Source organism: Carcharodon carcharias, chromosome 14 (genome assembly GCF_017639515.1).
Source record: "Carcharodon carcharias isolate sCarCar2 chromosome 14, sCarCar2.pri, whole genome shotgun sequence".
Classification (NCBI taxonomy): domain Eukaryota; kingdom Metazoa; phylum Chordata; class Chondrichthyes; order Lamniformes; family Lamnidae; genus Carcharodon; species Carcharodon carcharias.
This window is the reverse complement of record NC_054480.1, coordinates 62,860,307-62,882,897: the sequence shown is the minus strand read 5'-3', so window position 1 is coordinate 62,882,897 and position 22,591 is coordinate 62,860,307. Positions and strand designations below refer to the sequence as shown.

General features: G+C 40.9%; 1 protein-coding gene across 2 annotated transcripts in view; it reads left to right on the top strand.

The window, feature by feature from the left end:
- Positions 1 to 22,591, top strand: part of LOC121287443 (pleckstrin homology domain-containing family G member 4B-like) — a 198,406-nt gene that overhangs the window by 93,145 nt on the left and 82,670 nt on the right. For both annotated transcript variants that reach the window (XR_005945191.1, XM_041205331.1), the window contains exons 4-5: positions 3,332 to 4,658; positions 20,940 to 21,137. Coding sequence is in view for 1 of the 2 variants with exons in the window: in XM_041205331.1 (XP_041061265.1) it covers positions 3,332 to 4,658; positions 20,940 to 21,137 (1,525 nt within the window). In the remaining variant the exon portion in view is untranslated. The remainder of the gene's footprint in view (positions 1 to 3,331; positions 4,659 to 20,939; positions 21,138 to 22,591) is intronic.

The window sequence follows — 22,591 nt, the reverse complement described above, 5'->3', positions numbered from 1 at the left end:
ACAGTTGGCCTGCACAGTGTCCAAAAGGTGCTCAAGGGCTGCAGTCTTTTTGCCTTTTGGGGCCATGTCTCCTTTACTGTACTCTTGGGCTGGAAGCACTGAGCACGGCTGTACTTTAAATGTGGTGCCTGGTGTGATGAAGCGGTGAGGTGATGGCGTGGTGGGTAAATGAGAGCCTGCCCACCACGGAAACAGCATGTTTCCCGGGAATGCACAAGTAATGCGCGTGAAAACCTGCTATCGCGGCTGGTGGGTAAAATATCATTTTACCCCTTCGCTACTGCACCTAGTGCAAATCTGGGATGATTCCACCTGCTCTGTCTTAAGACATGAAGCACAGATGCATTTAAGAGGAAGCTAGGTAAGCACATCATGGAGAAAGGAATAGAATATGTTGATTGATTTAGATGAAAATTAAATAGGGGGAGGTTTGTGTGGAACATAACTGCAGCACAGACTAATTGTGCCACATGGCCTGTCTCTGTACTGTAAATTCTATGTAAATCTATGTACAAAGATACCTATGTATCACCTTCCAAAGGTAGCTATCTCGATATATCCCTTAATACTCTCTGGTATTGGACCAAGATCACCACTCAATATTTCAACGTTGATAGTTCTGCTCCCTCGGCTTATACCCCAGTGCATGGTGAAACTCGAGGGGCTGGATTTTTGCCAAGTCAGGAAGACTTGGGAGCCTTTTAAAAATGGCAAGTGGATCCTGATTCCATGATTCCCATTCCCAGAGTTTCTGATTTTTGCAAATTCCTTTTAAAGGTGCAGGATGGCTTGAGTGGCGAGCCCACGCCCTGCACTCGCAATCTGGCTGGCTCCATTGTGGGCATAGTCATGTCCTGGTCCTCCACATGGAGTCAGGCCAGCTTTTCAAAAGGTCATGGTTCAGGGCACCTCAGAGGTGTTGTAAACTATAGTCAGCATGACCAAACCTTTTGAAAGGTAATTTAAGAAGGTCTTTATCATACTCCTCATGCCAAGATATGCCCTCCAAAAACCTCTATGGCCCCTCATGCTCCCTATGCCAAGGTATGCCCTCCAAACAATCCCTCTGGCCCCTCATTACCACTATGCCAAGGTATTCCCCCTGCTCCCCCAATGGCTACTCATGCCCCCATGCCAAGCTATGGCACCTCCATGCCCATTCAGCCACTATACACTGTATAGAAGCAATGAACCATGTAGCGACAATAGAATGTGTTTAAAAAAAAAGCTTTTAAAAGAGAACAGTTATTCATTGATAATTTTCCACTTAAAAAAACTCATTTTTACTACAGACTAATAAAAGGTCATCCAGACTCTTTGAAGTATCAATAGCTGAAACTGCAAGCACTTGAAACCCCTTTAACTTGTGTAAATAAATATTGTGAAATTGACAGCATAGATCAAAGAGCCAGAGTTAAGAATCAAGCAATATTTTCCCTGGGTGGGGTGGTTAAGATAGTGAGGTAAGGTGAGTGAGGGGATAGGGTGGCAGCTGGATAAGGTTTTGAGATCAGGTCAGGAGGAGAGTCAGGTGGTGTGGTTGAATCAAGTCAGGTTGGGGGAGTTGGGTGTCAAAAGGGGAGTCAGGCAGTCAGGAGGGAGTCGAGGCGTTGAAGGGGAAGTCAGGGAGTCAAGGGGTGTATCAGGAGGTCAGGTGGAGTCAGGGCATTAGGAGAGGGGGTTGAGAGGTCGAGGGGGATGTTGGGGTGTGTCAGTTCACGCAAGTAAGTCGGAACTGTCTGAAGTCTCCGACACTAACTCAGATTTCTTCATGGAGTTACGCATTGGAGTTCACAGTTCCTGGACAATTCCCATGGAATCATTGCATTGGGACTTCTGAGAGGCCCCGTAGTGCATCTTGGGAGGTACTTTTGGTCTCTGACTATCTGGAGACTGGAAGAACTGGGTCAATGTTATAAGTTTCTGCTCAACCTCATTTACTAAAACACAAATGTAAAATCTTCCATCAGTCATTCTGCAGCATAATAGAATGTAATTGTTTATTGTTTCTTTGGAGAAAATATATTTCTTGATATATTTAAGAGAAATAACCTGATGCAATTTAATGAACGCATCCAAAATGTAAACATTTTTATTAAGCATGTCCAGTATACTGAATCACTGAAAATGACTTAAACACATTATACTGAATCATTTACTAGTTTCAGTGTTGTAGAATAGCCAGTTTCTTAGTAAATTAAATATTTCCTAATATTTAAGAACTTTTGAAATGTTCCTGTCTGTGAATCTAAATAAAAGCTTAATTTAAAGAACCTTCACAAATGATTGCAAACGGGTAGAAACTTGCCATTCTTGTTACTTCGAACTGGGGGCATGGCATGGTTCCATAGTTGAGGGATGTCTTCTCATGCAACGTTTTTTAAACTAGCCTTAAAGATTGCAGAACTCGATTTCCACTCAAAGTAAATGAGCACTTAAAATTCCTTGATAGATGGATTGGCCAATTTTCTGACGAAAAGCACTGGTAAAGCCAACACAGAGTGGTGGAAACTCCAGCCTTATAGAAAAAAAAATTCAATTGAAACCAAGGGTTACAGACATTTTTAAAAGAAAAAGCCCAGAGCTTTTAGCTGAGAAAAGCTTTTGTCTGTTTAATTAGGTCTTGTCTAATAATTAGGTGCATCAGTAGTGCAAATACTGCTTCATTTGAACTGGAGAAACAGAGCTGAAAGCACAGGGATAATTACACTATGGTATAAGAGCCTCCCATTCAATGATCAAAGGTCATATGTTAACATTTTGTTTTCATTAATCAATAATAGCACCATGCACTCATGCACCAGGAATAGGGAAATTGCCTGAACCTCCAAATAAGCCTGATTTTCTTTTTCTTCTTCATCCTGCCTGTCGGTCACACTGACTAAAAACAATAATGTATATATCCACAAGCACATATATGCCTTAAAATTAAGCTTGTTAAACATTAGCATGTGAATGTGTAAAATCCTCATGTTCTCAAGTGCTGTTATCTTACTAAATCAGCTCGCGTACACAGACATCACAGGCTAGCTGAGTTTAAAATGAATAAAATCAGCCAAAAACCTGTCGCAACAGTTTCCTCATTCAGGCCCGTGTAAATGCAGTTGGAACCCAGTTGACATTTCAGAATCCTTTAGGTTAAGATCTCAGATGGTGGGAATTGGGTGACTCTGAAATGAATAGTAAGCCCCTCTGTTTTAACTGACAGGCAGGATTAATATCTATCTCCATATTAAGAATAACTTGCTTAAGTAGCTCACAGCCAACATTACTTATAAGTATTTTACTCTAAGTTTCTTATTAATGCAGCTTGTATGTTCTTTCCCCTCAGGCGAGATATTCAAGCCTCCTGTTCCGCCACGAAGGCTGGCCTTTGTGTCTCCACGAGAAGATAGTGATACAATTGTCATCATTCAACATCTTTCTTCTGCGACCTGGTGATTTCTATCTGCAAATTCTACCTGTTGGAAGGCAGTCTACAAGAATTGTACTGAAATGCCTGGGCAAAGACCTCTGCAGTGTGGAAGAAAAGCTTGTACCAGAAGTCTCCTACACCAATATTTTTACAGCAGAATGGTTGGGAATGATAAACCGTGATCGTTCTGGCACACCATTGCACACTTGCTTGTTAGCCACAGAGAATGGGGTTGTGAAAGTGCTTTGGACTAAAATAGTAAACCCCGAATTTGTAACTAAAGTCAAAGTAGCACCAGCATCTGGACTCAAAACTTGTTCCACTCAGGAAACGCAAAATGACTATGGTTCTGGTAGGATGACATTACAGACTGGTATGGAGACTAATTGTTTATTTAAGGCTTCCGAGCCAGACTCTGATGCTAAAGATGATAAAAATATGTCACCTAAATTGACTCGGATAGAAGGCGCAAAATGTCTGAGCCACCAGCCTGTGATATTGGGAATGGTCTCCCCAAATTTATGTGAACTCTCCAATGAAAATGTCGAAGGGGATTACGTAGATTTAATGATGTTTTCTAAAGAAAAATGTTCTGATAAGAGGACTGCACGTCCTCCATCTAAGTATAGAGAATCTTCAGTTGTTCCAATGAATGGCACATGGGCATGTGGAGGGTCAATAAGATTTGCTGCAGAACCTTGCACACCATGTTTAAATAGAAGGTCAAACAGAGATTTAGAACACAAAGAGATGAAATGTCGCTATCGTGAATCTTACATAGAAGCTCTGCAAAACCCTTTGAACTTTGGATTCAGTTTTCAGGAGACAGAGCCTTCTGAAAAGAACAAGGAAGAAGTCTTGACTAACTACAAGCTTAACAGTGGTTCAAAAAATCCAGCCTGCTGCCAGCAGAACCTGGAATCTAAGAAATCCAGTAGGCCTAAAACTCCATCACCATCTAATTCAACAAATGAGGACAGATTATTGGGACATCCCATTCCACATCGTGCCTCATTCAAGGAACCATATCGATCTACAGTCAAACATGATCCTCATATATCGTCACCATCTTCAGACATTACCAATAGACATTCACTTCCTGATGTTCAAAGGTCATGTTTGCCAACTGGTGACACTGTGTTCTCAGAAATTGTGACCAGCAGGAAAGCTGTGCAAGTTACAAAAAAGTGTTCAGTTGGTTATATATCTCCAAGAATCCGCAGACATAAATCCCAGGGAAAAGGTAAAAATATACAGAATATTGCTTATGCGTAACATCCAAGAGTATATAATTATCATGGCTATTGCCTCAACCAGGGGTCTTCAACCTATAGCTCTAGAGCCACATGCAACACTTTAATATCTCATTTGCAGTTCCCAACCTTTTCCAGTTGGTTCGCATTAAAAAAAAACAAAAGAAAATCAAGTAAAGTATAAGAGGTATTTTTATTGTGGGGTTTAAAAGCTAATCAGCATTCTGCACTTTATAGTTACACATGATTTTTTAAATGAAAAACATTGTTGTGTTATAAATAAACCTGTTCCATATAGCTGCTTCATATTTATAAATAATCCCTTTGATTCGAGGAATAAGTTTTGTGATTGCGACCATTATTGTTTCTAATGCAGCTGCAATGGTAAATTATCCCTAATGGACTATTAGAAGCTTTTTGATTACAAGAATCAATAACTGAAAAAAATGTCTTAATCTCATACATATTAAGTTAGCTTTTGTTTTAGAGATGGTTTTACATACAAAATTATAGTTAAAAAAGTGATAATTCAGAGTTAGGTATATTTTAATTTAGAGTTTTTCTCTGTTGATACATGGCCAGGATTTTATGCCTCACCACAACCCCCCCCCCCCCCACCCCCATTCGGCAGGTTCTGAGGTGGTGGGGGAGTGTGAAATTGCACGGACGAGATTCCGTCCGGATTCCTGTCTGCCCTGACATTGCAGCGATTATACGCTAGGGTGGGCAGGGCCTCGGACAGGAAGCCTACGCTTGCCCCAATGGCCACTTAAGGACCCTTTCCTGCCCAGCCTCAATTTTTAGGCTGGCGGGCAGATGAAAGCTCAGGAGGCGAAACCCGGAAATAAAGGAAGTTCGATCTCGGGCGGGACTAGGGGTACCCTCACCTAGCGACTCCCAAGCCTTCCCTAATCTCCCACCCTGGGATCCCTGATGCCTACTTTTTCCCCCAGTTCCCAGAACTTAGTCTCAGGCAGCTCCATGCAGTACCTATTCAGGCCACTGCAGCGCTGTTACTGGAGGGACTGGAGAGCTCTCCAAGGCAGGACTTCCTCCCGAGTGAGGGACGGAAGTCCCACCTTAAACCAATTAACACTCATTCGTGTAAAATGTCAATAGGGGCCCCCGATTCGCCACCCGCCATCCTAAAAATTCAGGCCATAAATTCAATGAAGTTATTTTATTTATCATATATGCAAATTGTGCATGCTACCAGGGGCCAAGCAATTTGGCATGCAGCAGTTTTCCAAGTATTCGGTTTAGAATTTCGGTCAAATTTTTGTCTTGCAGCTCCCAGTGATTTTTATTTTAGGCATTTTTTTAAAAAAGGGGTTCTTCAGGTAAAATAGACTGCCAACCTCTGGTCAGAGCTGTTACATAGGAATAAACAAAATTGCTATGTTTTCCTTTGTTTGGAAAAACTAGTTGTAATCAGGTCATCCTTTCTGAAAAGAACATTAATTAGCATTGTGCAGAGTTATTTTTTGCAAACCATTAGATGAAATAATAAGAAAAACAAGCACTTATTAATATAAAAAGTGGTGATATTCAGAGCACTCAATCTGTAATTTAGGTGGGAATTTGCTGGAAAAAATCAAAATTTTGGCCACGACGTGCTCCCTTGCAAATTGCCATGACCATTCAGCTTCATTTTGGTGTGCTTTGAAAGCATTTGAATTGTAGTAGTAATATATTTCTCACATATAACATTAATGAATGTATAATATATATTTATCAAAACCATAAATAGTTTTGTGGTGCATCTCAAGTTCTGATACTTAGCATGAAACAATATTGTACATATTTTCTAGTTAATTCAATAGAATATTAACATTCATAATAGGATTGTTTTAAATTCTAATATTCTAATATATCAATGTACTTCATGATTGCATTTTAGATTATTTATGAGAAAATTTACGTAATCTTTATCTTGCCTTTCATGCTAAGTATCAGTAATTGAGATGAAGAGTTCGAATATTTATAAGGTTGACTTTGCTTGGGACTGTTCTTATGCTGTTGTAACTTTAGTGCCAATGAGATTTTTGCTGAACATCTGAAATTCTGGTGATGGAGTGGGAGGAGCCACATATTTTTCGACAATAGCATAAATAAGGAAGAATGTCTTATTGGGCGTAACAAGTCCTTTACTGTTCCTAATCATTCCTATGTTTTTAGAATCAGAGGATCATGCAGCACAGAAAGAAGCCATTCGGCCCATCAAGTCTCTCCCAACTCTTTAAAAGAGCTACATCTTGTCATGTTCCCCGCTCTTTACCTATGCCCTGCAAACTTCTCCTTCTTAGGCCCTATGCTTGGTCATATTCACTACTTGAACAAACCATCATAGCAAATTTGTTATGAGGTTTTGAAAAAAGACATTGTTCCTTTTGGGCCGTGCATTTTCTGTCATATTCATATTGTCCCTTTTATGTTGTGCTTTATATTGGAAGAAATTTTATGCTCCCATTCAAATGCAATGTTGAACCCAGTCATTTGCTGTTGCGGCATTAGATTTACACCCAACATTAAGAAAGCAGATACCATGATTTTAAAGGGCAGTGGAGGGCTGGTGGTGCTGACATGATACCTGTGAGCCTCAAAGTGGCCAGTGAACACAGAGAGTCTGGGGGCATGAAAGGCAAGCTGATCATAATGGCTACACCTCATTGCCTTAAATTTTGTTGGTTACTTGCCTGAATGCAGGCCCATTGCAGCCAAACAAGGGTGAGAATGCTTTGAAAATTGTGCTCATGGATGGCATATCAGTGTCCTGATGCCTCTGGCATGTGCTGGAATTTTCAAATTGACGACATGGTGACGGGGAAGCTGGTGACCTGCTCGCCTCCAATTAACAGTCCATTAAGTTTCTTGAGGAGCTTGTTAACAGGCTGGGGAGGGCAAGAAGATGATTTTCAACCTGTAAATTGCCATACCCAGTGCACATTATTGTACAGCTCTCGGGTTCAATGGGAGAATAAATTAAGGGTTTTTTAATGATGGAAACTCATTGGCACTCGGGGATTGTGTTGCAGATCATGTGTAGTACCTTACAGTTGGCTGTTTGGCCATTTTTATGCATGTGAGGTTGTTGGTCCTCCAAAGTGCTGCCTTTGCTTTTCTGCAAGGCAATGTGGCAGGCCCCATTATGGCTGCCATCTGCTTTTGCTGCTCAAAATCTGCAGGCAGCTCCCATCTCCTGGTAATGCTTGGCACACACTGACTGGGTGCTGAGCTCACCACTGGGTCAGTTGGGGCATATATATTTGAAGATTGCATCAAATATGTAACACTGATGTGGTTCAGGGTTGGGAGCCAGAAATTATTGGTTTCTTGATCGCAGATTGAATAGTCAGATTCAAAAACTGGCCAACAGGCGGGAGTGAGAATTTGGCAGCAGGAAGTTGCAGCCAAAGCCCCATGGCAAGGATCCTAACAGTCAAGTAAATTGTAAATCTCAGGGATTTTTCCTTTTTTTAATTGAGCTATGAGCAATTTTGTCCATCCCTAATTGCCTTGAACTGAGTGGCTTGCTAGGCAATTGCAGAGGGCAGTTAAGAATCAATTACATTGCTGTGGGTCTGGAGTCTCATGTAAGCCAAATTTAATAAATTTCCTTCCCTAATGGACATTAGCAAGCCAGGTAGGTTTTTACAACCATCATGGCCACTTTTAGTGTTTCACTTTAGCTTTATATTCCAGATTTATTAATGGAATTGAAATTCCACTGGAGCATTAGCCTGGGCCTCTGGAATACTAGTCCAGTGACATTAACACTACAACATCATCTCCCCATGATGCAATGAATGCCAGGTTGTGATTGGAAGGAGTGGGGAGACTAGGACAAGGGAGGCTGAAGGCATCTGCCCCTCTGGGCATGCAAAAAAAAGTGAAAATGTAACAGATTACCTGCCTGGGCTTCTTCTGGCCATGTGAAGTTTGTCCTAATGTAGAAAACATCCTGACTCAGACATCCAATTAAAATTGTAGATTGGGTGCAAGTGACATCATCTGAACCCAATCTGCACATTTAAGTAGGACTACATTTCCTTCCCGTGGGTGGCAAGGAAAAGAGTAGATTAACATAGCAGCACAAGAGAAAGATTGCTGGATTGAGGGTGGTGGTGGGATTGTATAATAAGTCATTGCCCTCTTTTTAACTGTCTGTCCCCCCCCCCGCACCCCCCCCCCCCCCCCCGACCAGTTTCCACTAGGTGATGGGTGTTAAGATCATGGTGTTAAGGTTGTGATATCAAAGTTTGTTTCCCTAGTCTTCACAGCAGTATATTGTTTGGTCGGTGATGTCAGAAGCAATATTTTTGCCAAGAGCCTATTGCCCAGCTGCAGTCTGTACACAACTTGTTGTCCCATGATGCCTAACATATTGCACTGCGATGCAGTTATCTTAGTCATGCCATTGAGCAGGAAGTACTAAACAAAAACAAAACATTGGCCAGGATTTTATGGCCCTTCCCACTCAGGATATTATAGTCCCGCTGAGCTGAATGGAGATTTAAATGGCTCGCCGCATCCACTTGGGGGGAGACACACCATGGCGGGGCCATAAAATCTTAGCCATGTTATGATGGGAGAACTGCTTTCAATAAAAGTTGAAAACATAAACTCTTATCTGTCACCTTGAGCTACATAATTAGGTTTGCTGAACACCTCTGTCAGGAAGTTGATAGGGAATAAACATTAAAGTCTTCAAACAGTTAATCCATTTCTCGGTGAATGAAACTTCATGAACAAAGCTGACACAAAATTTAGACAAGTTGTAGAGGCACTTAGGAATGAGAGGCCCAAGTAATAAAATATGTGAGCTATCAGAACAATATTGCGCCTCTTCTGAGCATGGGTTAAAAGCACATTATGAATGTAATTTACATGGTGGAATGTTGCTTGGTATAGTATCAATATCCTTACACAAACTAGGAATACTCCGGGTACAAATTGGATAAATAGTTCACTTGTTCCACTCCTCAGTGCTGTCATCAAGCAATGGATTAATCTTCCATTGTTCACTGATTTTGTAGAAAACACTTTGATGCAAAGCCATAGACTGTTATGCACACCTCAGACTTTAGTAACCTTTCATCACTTCTAAAGCTGTCTTAAATTTTCTAAATCATAACAGAGCAACAGTGATTTATAAAGCAAGATACTGCAGTATGCACCTTATTACCAAACACCCTAGCCTTAGGCCATTAATTTGCACTCACACACATTGCCTAGAATCGAACTACCATATTCTACAGTGGCAGCATCCAGCCAACGCCCTAATGTTCTTCCTACTTGGCCATGTCCCAGTTCTTCAGTACACACGTTTCAGGCTGCTGCAAGTAGAGACAATGGTTTAGAGCGACAAATGCACAAAGTCCCTTCTATGTTTCAGTTTTCAATTGTTCTCTACCATGCTTGAACCAATCTTTTATAATACAAGCAGCCAAAACAGAACTGTTCCATAAACAGACAATTGACTAGCGTTTTACTCCTTTCACGTACCATTATCTTGAAAAATGAAGGCAATGTTCTTGTAATGTAAAATTAAGCCTATCACAATATTATTTTAGTGTTTCCTTCATATGATTAACTGGGATAATCCTAATGCATCCAGTTGCATTTCTGGCCCACAAGTGAAAATAGTGCATCCAGAGGATTTTTTTTTTCTCCATAGAATTTTAGTTCCAGTTCATTTTTACAAAAGACATTAACTGTTGCCCTAGTATGCTTCCGTGGAAACCAACTATTTTCCAGTACCTCACTGGCCATCATCATATATGAATCTAGACAAAGAGTACAAATAAGCTATTGAACTGCTGGAGGCATTCCCTACATGTGCTCAACTGTAACCCCAAGCATATACACTTCTCACTTGGGTCATTGGATAGTAAGTGAAAACCCTGGCTGATGTCTCCTTCCTGTCCTGGGGGCTTTAATGTCATATATCTACTATCATCTCAGCTAAATTTGGCTAATTCATCATAGCCTTGGGAACACAGAAGTTCTAGGTGAACATGCAGAGCTTAATAATATATTTTTGGAAGTCATGTGGCCATTTAATCCTATTGCAGATGTCTCTAGGCTTCAATGGCAAACAAGGAGGAATGGGAGGTATTCAGGATCTCTGGGAGCAAGTGTAAAAATAGTGTGCTGATCATCTTCAGGATAGTGAGCATCACATTACTACCAGAGTGAGACACACTGCTGTCAGTGACCTGTGCCCCACATTAAACTTTTGATACCAGTACCATACCAAAGCCATTTTTGGAGCAATGAAGAATTACATATTTGCTCACACCACTTCTTAATTAAGGAAAGAACTCTGTGCTCCCATACTTAATACAGATACAACCTCCAATTGTTAGTAAATACTTAAATTTAGGGTAGTCAGCTATATTTCTATTACTGGAAACTTCAAACCATTAAAATTGTTTTGAGAGATAAGGTTAAAAATTCTGCCACGTGTCTGTGGTTGTTATACCACAGGCAAGGGCACCTCTATTATGTGGTCACAAACAATCCAAACAATGTGAGTTTGGTAGGAAATCCAACATTTATACTTGACATTTTTCAAGTGAAAACTATTTTGCACTAGTTCAAGATATGCAGTATAACTACCATATCATATTGAATGTACAGCACAGAAACAGGCCATTCAGCCCAACAGATCCCTGCAGGTGTTTATATGTTCCACATGAGTTCCCTCTCATCCCTTACCCCTAACCCTATCAGCATATCCCTCTATTCCTTTCTACCGCATGTATTTATCTAGCTTCTCCTTAAATGTTTCAATAACTGCAGGACATTTGGTAATAGTTTAGAATTAATTAATGGTGTCAGAATACAACAAGGGAGTATTTCCATAAATTTTACCTCAGACCAGATGTTTCAGGGAAATATTTAAACATTTCATTCACATCTTTATATTGTGTACGTACGGAAGCAATGACCATGTGTTGATACAGTATACATAAAAAATGTAGCTCTTTCATTTAAGTGGTTCCTTTTCAATGCTCAACATTTTTAGCTTGCATTCCAGCCACTGATGAATTTTTGTGAGTGAAGTTGGCAACCAACTGTTTCATCATCCCTGCCCTCAGCTTCCTGATCATCAGTCTTACTTACATTGTGATCAATTTTGCCAGATGAAAGAGAATTCACCACTGACAGTTTTATTCTGCAGTGTAAATGTGGTGCTTTTGATGATGATAAATGCTAAGCACAGTGAAGCAGTAGCAGCCCTTCATCTCAGACCATAGAAAGATGGATTCAATGGCAGAGGTCATGTCCTGAGTCTTGCGAAACAAGAATAAGAGATACATTTCCAATCCTGGCATTAGAGTGTGTCCAGAGCAGACAGGATCAAATAGATGATGATTGCATGTACTATAAGTGATGTTATCCACAGTATCTGGTGCATAAATACTATACAACCTTAAGATGAAATTTTGCTATCTTGAGAAGTGCAATAGAAGAAATAATCAGAGCCATAACAGAAAATGGAAACTCACCCACAATACTTTAGCCAGCCGAGATATCTCTGGGGCAGAGATTCCACTTTGGTTGCAATTTCCCAATTGCACCCAACATATGCTTAAAATTGGACTGATTAGGATACATTCAAGTTATTGCTAAAATAAATTAGCAAAGTCATAAACATAAGACCTTCCACCATATCAGCTCAATCAGGCAGCATAACAGAGTGTAACTATTTTTTGTTCCACTTAAAACTATTCCTTAATGTATTTACATGTGACAACCTGGTGCTGTTTTGTTAATCCAGCTAAAAATAGGTTTATCAATACAAAGATGCAGTTTTAATAAGGGTGTCCTGTCCTCCCGCTGCCATTAATTTGCCTGAAAAATTGAATGCAATTCTAAGAGCCTTCCCAAACTAGTGCCATGGGAGGAATCTCGGATTTTTTGGCTATCGGGGCTTGATTCATGCAAATTAAATCTTTCACCAATGCAAAAGATCCTGGAAAACATTAGGGTAAATAGTTTTGGGTATAACTCAGCTATGTTTTAAATTCCCTAAGCTTTTGTAGTGATTTCGCCGATCGCACCCGGTTGCGCTGGAATCCGGCCTCAAATTGGAATGGAAACAAGCAGGAAACTCCCCTCTCCCTACCCATCCTCCCCTCCACCCCCAACAAATCTTCTTTTAACAGTTTTTAAGGTGGGGAAGGTATTTTTTCCTCTTCCAATTTAACAGTGTTTCTGGCAGTCAAATTGATTGTGCACTCTAGTGTACAGACATCTGTAGACCCTCCAGACTTTAAACCCTTTATCTCAAATGACCTGGCCAAGGCTGGCAAACCAATGTTGCTGAGGCAGCCCAAGTATAAATGACAATCTGGACTGGGGAAGAAATTAGGCTCCGGTTACAGGAAACACCCTGCCAGATCTTGGCAGCAGCCCCATGTAGTCAGCAAAGCATCTTACTCAGGTGAATGCTAATATTAATTACTGTCCTGAACCAAGGTCAAATTTAACACCAAAAAAACTATCTTTAGATTTGCCCCTCTGCAACTCAACTTTATTGCCAAACATACACTCTCAGTTGGAAATCTGTAAAGTTGATTCATCAAAAAAGATCCTTGCGAGTAAACTCTGCCCTATTATTTACACTCCTCCAACCTTGTCAATAGCACAAACTGGAGAAACAACACCTCATCTTCCGACTAGGCACTTTACAGCCTTCCGGACTGAATATTGAATTCAACAACTTTAGGTTGTGAGCTCCCTCCCCCATCCCCACCCCCTTTCTGTTTCCCCCTTCCTTTTTTTTCCAATAAATTATAAAGATTTTCCTTTTCCCACCTATTTCCATTATTTAAAAAAAAAATTAAAAAAAAAACCCCACTAGAGCTATACCTTGAGTGCCCTACCATCCATTCTTAATTAGCACATTTGTTTAGATAATATCACCAACTTTAACTTTAACACCTATGTGTTCTATTGTACTATTGTCGTTGACATCTTTTGATGATCTGCTTCTATCACTGCTTGTTTGTCCCCACAACCACACCCCCCCCTCCACCTCTCTCTCTCTCTATCTCTCCACCCCCCACACACACACCTTAAACCAGCTTATATTTCAACTCTTTCTTGGACTCGAACTCAAGTTCTGTCGAAGAGTCATGAGGACTCGAAACGTCAACTCTTTTCTTCTCCGCCGATGCTGCCAGACCTGCTGAGTTTTTCCAGGTAATTCTGTTTTTGTTTTGTCAATAGCACATCCAGTCTATCACTCCTATTTTCTGGCAGGTTTAGTCCCATTCCTGTCACAAAGTCCTGTTTGTATTTGGTCGTGATGCAGTAAAGCAGGTGTCATTTGTTTATGCTTTCTGCACTATTTGAAGCCATTGACAACATGCAGATTGTAAAGCATGCAAATAACACGGGCAGGAGATGATTGAAAATGAGATTGACAATGGATGATTTGGAGCTGCCATTGCAGTTACTTTTTTCAAAGTTTTATATAGAAAATGGGGGCTAAAGGTTGTTCCAATTGTGTTTTATTGTGCTCTCTTCACTCACTGCTTACTGACTGAAGGTGAAACAGCATCAGCAACAACAGTGGACTCAAACTATTATTTTCCCAACATTTGTTGGTGGTGGGGTTTATTCTCTCGTAGCTGGAGAAAACTAAGAGCAAAAACAACCTAGAACCCTTCCTCATTACTAAACAAAACACATTTATTCAATGTAAGGTTGATAGGAGAGGAATCATCTTAATCTAATCCAGTTTTGCACATGGACTTCAATGACAAGACTTGTTTTCCTCACTCCTCCATTCTCATACAGTTAATGTTCTGCAGAGGATCACTTGCATAATACAAGTTACATGAATGAAAATCTTTCTTAGTCAGAATTTATCCAGTGCGTGAATTGTTTGAACAACTAAATTAAACAAAACTAAACCTCAACTAACTGCAGAATGTCAAAGGTTCACTGAAATACAAAGAAGGGGATTCAGAACTGCTGCACTCTACCTGATTAATAGGTATTGCACCAGTACATCATTACTGAATATTCATGCTCACAAACCTTTGGTATATCTATTTAACATGTGTTTTTTCATTGTAGTTTGTTTCTAATAGATGTCTAGACTTATGAAAATAGTATTTGGCTAAGAGAATACAAAATATATTTAAAGATACGTATTTAGTTATGTAATTTGCTCCCAACCTCCCCCCCCCCAACCCCTGCACTGCCACCAATTGTGTGTGTGTGTATATATATATATATATATATATATATACATACATATATACACACACACTCTTTCTATGTAACACAGCCCAAAGATTGAAACAGAACTTGTCCAGGTAGCTCTGCCACTGACCACCATAAAGTCTTGGACTGTGAGATGAGTTGACTTCCCCTTACTTTTGTTTGCCCTTTCCTTCCTGCAAGAATTTGGCTTCTGTGCTTTGCAGCAATGGGAGCTTCGAGCTCAATTGAGAAACCTAGATGAAGTTCAATGATCATGGCATGGGTACCAAAGTTGAAAAGAGTAGAAGCGAGGACAAAGTAAATCAAGAAGTAATTGGCTGACTCTAAAGCTTATTTTAAATGTCTTCAGATTATTGATGCAAGTGGAGGACAGAATTCTGTTTTTAGTCATTTATGTTGTTCCTTGGGGGTTCCATTGTTTTTTGGTCAGAGAGTCCCATGAAATTTCAGCTGCATCTTCAAGAAAGTAACAGCAAGTAAAGTTGTGATAAAATGAGAAAGAGCGGAGGCTGGAGGTGGTCAGACAGGTGCCTGTCAGACTACAGGCAATCTCCTTGTAATAAACACAGAAAACGGCACAGCAAATCTGTCAAAATCTGAAAGGAGGAAAGATGTGTTAGCGTTAGATCCTTCATTAGAACTGAAGAAACTGTTTCTTGAACTTATCCAAGCTGTAGGAGGTGTTGGGACAGCCACTTCATATTGAAACCAAGCGTGCAAACCTGCAATCTAATGCTACAGCTTTGCTTTCTTCTACTCCCCAGCAAAGTTAAAACAATCTCACTTTCAGGTATGTGGAAATTTGAAAGGCATGTTTAAATAATATTGAGAGTAAATATTTCCTCAAGGCACAGAGAGATCTTCAAGATTAAGCTCACCCATAACAGAAAACACCAAGCTTGGTATTCAAGTTACTACTAGATATCGCCTGCACTTCTTTTAAATAAACATCTATCAGGTCACCATACTCTCTTTGTAGATTGCAATATAAAGGACGATATGGCATCTGATAAAAAACAGCAATCCTTTGAACAGGTCAGGTAATATCGTAAACTGCAAGAACAAAGGTTAAACCATTTGTTCACATCTGCTGTTCCTCAAGATGGGTTTCTACCATAAACACACTCCGGCCTGTGTTTGTTTCATAAGAACAGCAGATCTCCAGTGTTGACTTTTGATGCTTAGGTGCCAATACAACCTGTCCTTTTAAAGTCACTACTTAAGTTCTCCCTGTGCAAATCCAAATATTTATGAATGATTGTAAATTCCTGCTTGTAAACTTAAAGCTTCCACCTAGCTTTCTTCATTTTTTAAAAGATTGTTTTACATTCATAATATATTGTGCCTTCTGAATGTGACTAATGTGTGCTAGATGCAACACTTTCATGTATGCACCAGTAGATCTTCATTGTGCCCTTCACTGTACTTTGAATGATACATTGCTTTATAAAGGACAACAGCAACAATAGTTGCATCTATATAGTGCCTTTAACATAATAAAATATCCCAAGGCAACAGCAATATCACTCATTATAGTATTCTGCTGCTGCAGTAGAATTGCATGTAGTTTTGTGTGTTATGTTAAGGTCAAAAAGCTTAACTGTTGTGCATTCTATTAGTTAATTTGTTAGACAGAGCCATAATCCAAAAATTTTAGTTTTATTATATACATAAAAATGGGTCGCCTGTTACACATTTTTGTCCTTCACACTTCAAGCATCAAACTTAGGCATTACGTCTTTCCACACACAAATTCTGCATCACACTTGTACTTGATTATCTCACTTTAATTTCATAAAACAGCTCACAATAAGTGAATAAGGAAAATACTGACTAGCATGTAGCAATCAGGAAATTGAAAAACTATCAAGACTGGACTGTCAACAGTACACTACTATAAGGTGAATGTAAACCAATCAATTCAGCCCAGAAGTTTGGTAATGTTGACTTGAGCCAACACCATTGAGTTTTCCCCCAAACTTATTTACAGCTGACAGTAAAACTTCACACAAAAAGCCGATAAAAATTTAACCCATTCTCGTGCTTATTCTTATTTATATTCTTGTCACTGTCACATTATAAATCCCTGAAAAATGTTTTCTCAGGTGCTTGCTCTCTATTACGCACCTAAATAATTGATTAGAGCTTGAATTAATGGTTTGAGTTTTGTTTGCAACACTTTTCATAACTGTTTTGGTTAGTTCTAATTGGCTAGCTGTCTGTGTCAATCCAGGCAAGACTTCCCCTCTTCATTTTGGATCCAAGTTTAACTTAAGGCTCCCTTTGTTTAGAACAAAGAACAAAGAACAAAGAAAAGTACAGCACAGGAACAGGCCCTTCGGCCCTCCAAGCCTGCGCCGATCATATTGCGCATCAACTAAAACATTTTGCACTTCAGGGGTCTGTATCCCTCCATTCCCATTCTATTCATGTATTTGTCAAGCTGCCTCTTAAACACCACTATCGTACCTGCTTCCACCACCTCCCCTGGCAGCGAATTCCAGACACTCACTACCCTCTGCATAAAAAACTTGCCCCGCACATCTCCTCTATAGTTTTCTCCTCTCACCTTAAATCTATGTCCCCTAGTAATTGACTCCTCCACCCTGGGAAAAAGCTTCTGACTATCGGTCCATGCCACTCATAATTTTGTAAACTTCTGTCAAGTCAACTTCCTCAATCTCCGTCACTCTAGTGAGAACAATCCGAGTTTCTCCAACCTTTCCTCATAGCTAATAACCTCCAGACCAGGCAGCATCTTGGTAAACCTCCTCTGCACCCTCTCTAATGCCTCCATATGCTTCTGGTAATGTGGACCTGTACACCCAGATCCCTCTGCCCGTCGATGCACTTAAGGGTTCTGCCGTTTACTGTATAATTCCTGCCTGTCTAATAAAATTCCAATAAGGTCATTTTGTCTCGGGCTAGTCAGGTAGGATTCAGGAATTAGCAGCTGAAGCAGGCTACTTTTTAACACTTTGAACCCATCAGTCTGTAACTAAACCGAATGAGTTTTAGTGTTGCTTTGGTATTTATTCACATAATTCATCTTGAGACTCGAGGGGGAAAAGAGTTCTAAGAATGACCTTAGCCTTCTCCTTGCTACTTTATTTAGCGAATTCATATCTCCAAAGCCAAGCAATTGCCGCCTCATTTGCTGAGTTTAAGGATTAGTCCGCCACTTAGTCTGTAGAGGGGGCACTCTTTGGTAATGTGCAGCATTGTTTGTGTCTTTCCAAAAGTGCTCAAGGGGTTTGCTCTGAGTTCCAGGTGGTAAAGGTTGGCTGCAAAGGGGTCCTGGCCTGTCCTGACCCTACTTAGCAAGGACCACTGTCGCCCTGGTGGTTCAAAGCCTGTCATTTGACAGATGAGGTTTGTCACAAGGAACTTGTTAGTGACTTCACGTGTTTCCCATTCCTTGATCCAAAGGATGTCTGCTGGTGGATGTTGTTCAGGAAGAGTGCTCCATATGGGGCACCGAGATGGAAGGCTGGCAGTGGGTGTGTTCAACAGGTCATCATGGGGCTGTAAGTGAGGTGCAGCACAGATGGTTTCAATCATCTGGTGGATTTTTTGTCAGTTGGCAGGTGTGTGGCAGAGTGATGTGTGCAGGGGACAGATGTTGACCAGAAAGCTCCAGTTATGATGCGCATTGTTGCACTCAATTGAGTGTCAACAAAATGTGTGTGTGTGATCACCTTTGCCAGACAGATGCACAGTACCCTACTGCAGAGTACGATAGGGCAAGTGCTGAGGTCCGGAGTGTTGTGGCAAAAGTGCCACGTTGATCCAACAAGGTTGGATAGTAGGTTGTTTCTGGTTTTGACCTTTGCTGCTGTTTTCTTCAAATGTTCCTGGAAGGACAGAGTCCTATCTAGAATCACATCCAGTTATGTTAGGTTGGGATCATGCTTTAGTCTCTGGCCATCCATATGGATATGCAATTCATTTTTGGTACTGGCATTGTAGAGGTGGAATACACCGGATATGGTTTTAGAGGGATTTAACATGAGATGCCATGTGCTGCAGTGATCCGTCAACTTTGCAACATCTTTGTTAAGGATCTGGTCCAGAATGCATGGATGGAGTTTGGGTGGCACAACAGATGACATCAGCATAGATTAACTTGTGGGATGTGGTTGTTGGCAGGCAGTTTATATATACATTGAACAGGATTGGGGTTAGCACTGAGTCCTATGGTAGTCCATTGGCTTGCTTTCTCCATGCACTTCTCCCTTGCCCAAGGTGGACTCTGAATTGTTTGTTATGAAGGAGGGTTTCAACAACTGCCCTGACCCAGGTTGGAAGCATTCTGGAAAGCTTTAAGAGCAGGCCAATGTGCCATACTGTATCAAAGGCAGCTGTGAGCTCCAGTAGCACGATGCCTAACTTCAGCTTCTTTTGGAAGCGATTTCCGTTGCAGGCGCTGAATGCCAGAACTTGATCGCATGTGCTGTGTCCCTTACAGAAACCAGCTTGGTCAACAGTAAAGATGGTCTCTACTTCCAGAGGTATATGTTGCAGGATAAGACTTGCTACTGAAGTTTGATTTGAGAACAGTCGGATCCTGATGGGCATATAACTAATTTAACAAGGAATTTTCTGCTTTCGTCAGATTGAATCTTGAGAAACAGAAGATATGCATCAGGTTTATGTAGAATAAATTGCAAATGGGTGCTCTCTACATAATAAATAAGCAGCATCATTTGTTTAAATTATGTTGTGCAATATATAAATTGGTTATTCTTTGGAACTAACAGCCTCAAATGTTTATTACGTTAATTGAACTTTTTATATTTGCTGAAAATATTTAGAATTTAAATACGTTTTTCCTATCCTCCTAATTAACATTCTTTCTTATGGTAACTAATCATATTTGGTTTTCATTGTTGCTGGCTATTCTCTGGTACCTCGCTGAAGTAAATTTTCTTCACGTGTGAGCTTAAAGAGTTGTAGAACTGTGAGAGGCACCAGAGACAAGCCTGATCTATCCTTCCTTTTGTTAATAGTTACACATTCCATTGGTCTTAAACAGATGGAAATCTGGAGTGAGTACCCTTCCAATTGTTTTTAAAGTGAATTTTTGTGTGTCTCTCAAATCAACTGCCTCCAAACAGGCCAGGGGGTAACCTTCTCTTTAGACCTAAGTTAGGGGTTGGTGGTTATGAATGGTCTGCCCCTTATACAAACAACTCTGAATCAATCTTCCTTTCTACTGCAGTTGATCTATGACAGCTAGTCTTCCGCCTACATATGAGTGAAAATGACCCCTTGGGTCATCACCATCACCATCATCACCATCACTATTACCACCATCACCACCACCACCATCACCATCATCACCAACATGATTGCCACCATGAAAACCACTACCACCACCACACACATCACCACCGCCACCCTCACCACCATCATTGCCATCACCACCACCACCATTAACAACACCATCACCATCATTATCACCACCATCATCACCCTCACCACCACCATAACCATGCCATCATCACCACCATCATCGTCGTCATCACCACCACCATAACCATGCCATCATCACCTCCATAACCATTACCACCACCATCACCATCACCACCACCATCACCACTGCCATTGCCACCATGAACATCACTACCACCACCACACACATCACCACTACCACCCTCACCACCATCATTGCCATCACCACCACCACCATTGCCACCATGAATGCCACCCTCACCATCATCAGCACCACCATTACCACCACCATCATCACCATCATCGCCACTATCACCATCACCATTATCACCACTGCCACCATCACATTCCAAGGGGAACTGGTTCATAAATACCAGCCTTGCCAGTAGTGACTACATTAAAAAAAAATTGTTTGCATGAAAAATAGCTGCAGTCAGTTGTGTGTTTGCCTGGGGATATTTTACTCTGTAGGGAAGATAATTTAATTCTGTTTTATCCATCTCAAAAGAAATCTTGTGTCATGTCGTACAATTTGTTGCAAAAACACTTCACTCTTATCTTTTGTCCAACAGATTTCAGTACAGAGGTCAAGATGCAATCAGATGCTCCCCCCTCATTGAGTCAAAGAGCTGATATAATCTTACCATCTCCTGGTTCACATTTACCAATCAGTGACCTCTCCATATCAGAACATCACCAGAAGAGGTTTGCTGCACGGTTGCTAGATCTCAACAGTGATCTGCTACATTCAGGAGCCGCTTGTTTACCAGGTATCCTCCTTTCCAGTCAAACTGTCAGCAATAAATGCAAAAGCACAGACAAATTGGAGCTGAATTTTCCAGCAGCCATCAGGAAAACATGGGTGCCCTGAAATGTGCATGTCTTCAGGGTGCCTGCCGGTGTAACCTTCTGGGGGTGGCCTCCTAATTGGCCACCTATGCATTCGCTGTCCAATTTAGGATAGTAGGTGGGTTCCCGAGATACGGGGCCCAGAGAGCTTACAGCACAAGCTGGCCAGCTAGCAGCCACACCAGGAGATGTCATTGCTTCTGATGCAGGTAGGAGAGCGCGAGGGAGTGTCAAGGTGGTGGTGCTCTCTGAACAGTTCAGCAAAGTTAAAAGTGAAGAATGCCCACAACTGTCAGGCCATCATTGTGAATAGTGGAGCTCCTGCACAGGGTTGCTTGTGGCTGTGACTGTGGCCTTCTGATTCCCCCAGCACTGTGATGGGATGAGTCATAGAAGGTGTCGACAGCCCCCTGGTCTACCTCTGTTAGACCACCTCCAGGAACCTGCCAGGCTGCAGGGTGGCCCATCTGACATCAGGAAGATCTGGGCAGCTTCAACAATTTGTCCCCAAGTGGGCACTTAAGTTTCCTAATTGACTACTCACCGCTATTGGGTGGGTACCCATTGCCAGTTTAACCCAGCCTTTGGCAAAATCGCTCAGAGGCAAGAATGCATCAAGGAGGTAATGCAACACATATTTTCCCATCTTGCACCTGATCCTGCCTCCTGACCCATCTTTGAAGGACCTTTGAAAATTTAGCCCATAATCTTACGTATGAATTACAGCGTGATAACATGTTTAGAATAATGTGAAGAACATTGGAGGCATCGTTTTCCAAAAGTAGCTGTTTTGGAGCCGGAAGTTCTCAGGCCTAATGCATCTTTAAATCTCTAAGGCATATGTTGTTATTTTAATAAGAAGAAAATGTTATTCAAAAAAAATTTCACAAAATTAATCAATAGATTATTCATCTTTGATAATTCTGGGAAAAGCAGTTGCTACAGTGCAGTAAGATTACCATATACAAAATGCATTCCATAATTGTAGCCCAATAATTGAAATATGCTCCTAGATATTTTAACATGGAAATACAGGTGAGGGATTAACCCAGGAATTATAAACCAGTCAGCCTAACATGGAAAACATTTTGGAGATGATAACTAGGGGTAGAATTATTGGGCATTTAGAAAGCTGTGGTCTGAATAGCGAAAATCAGTTTCTCAAACTGTGGGTCACAACCGCCAGTGGGGTTGTGTGATGAGATTTTGGGGTTTTGAGCTCTGAGGCAGCAATGGCTACCATCGAGCTCGGACTTGTTTCTTATATCTGCGAGGACCCTTTAAATCTTTGCTTTTTTTCTATTGCTGGGCCCGGCCTAATGGACAGACTGTTGAGGCCTAATTGCTGCTACAAAAAAAGCCTGTGAAAAGCTAG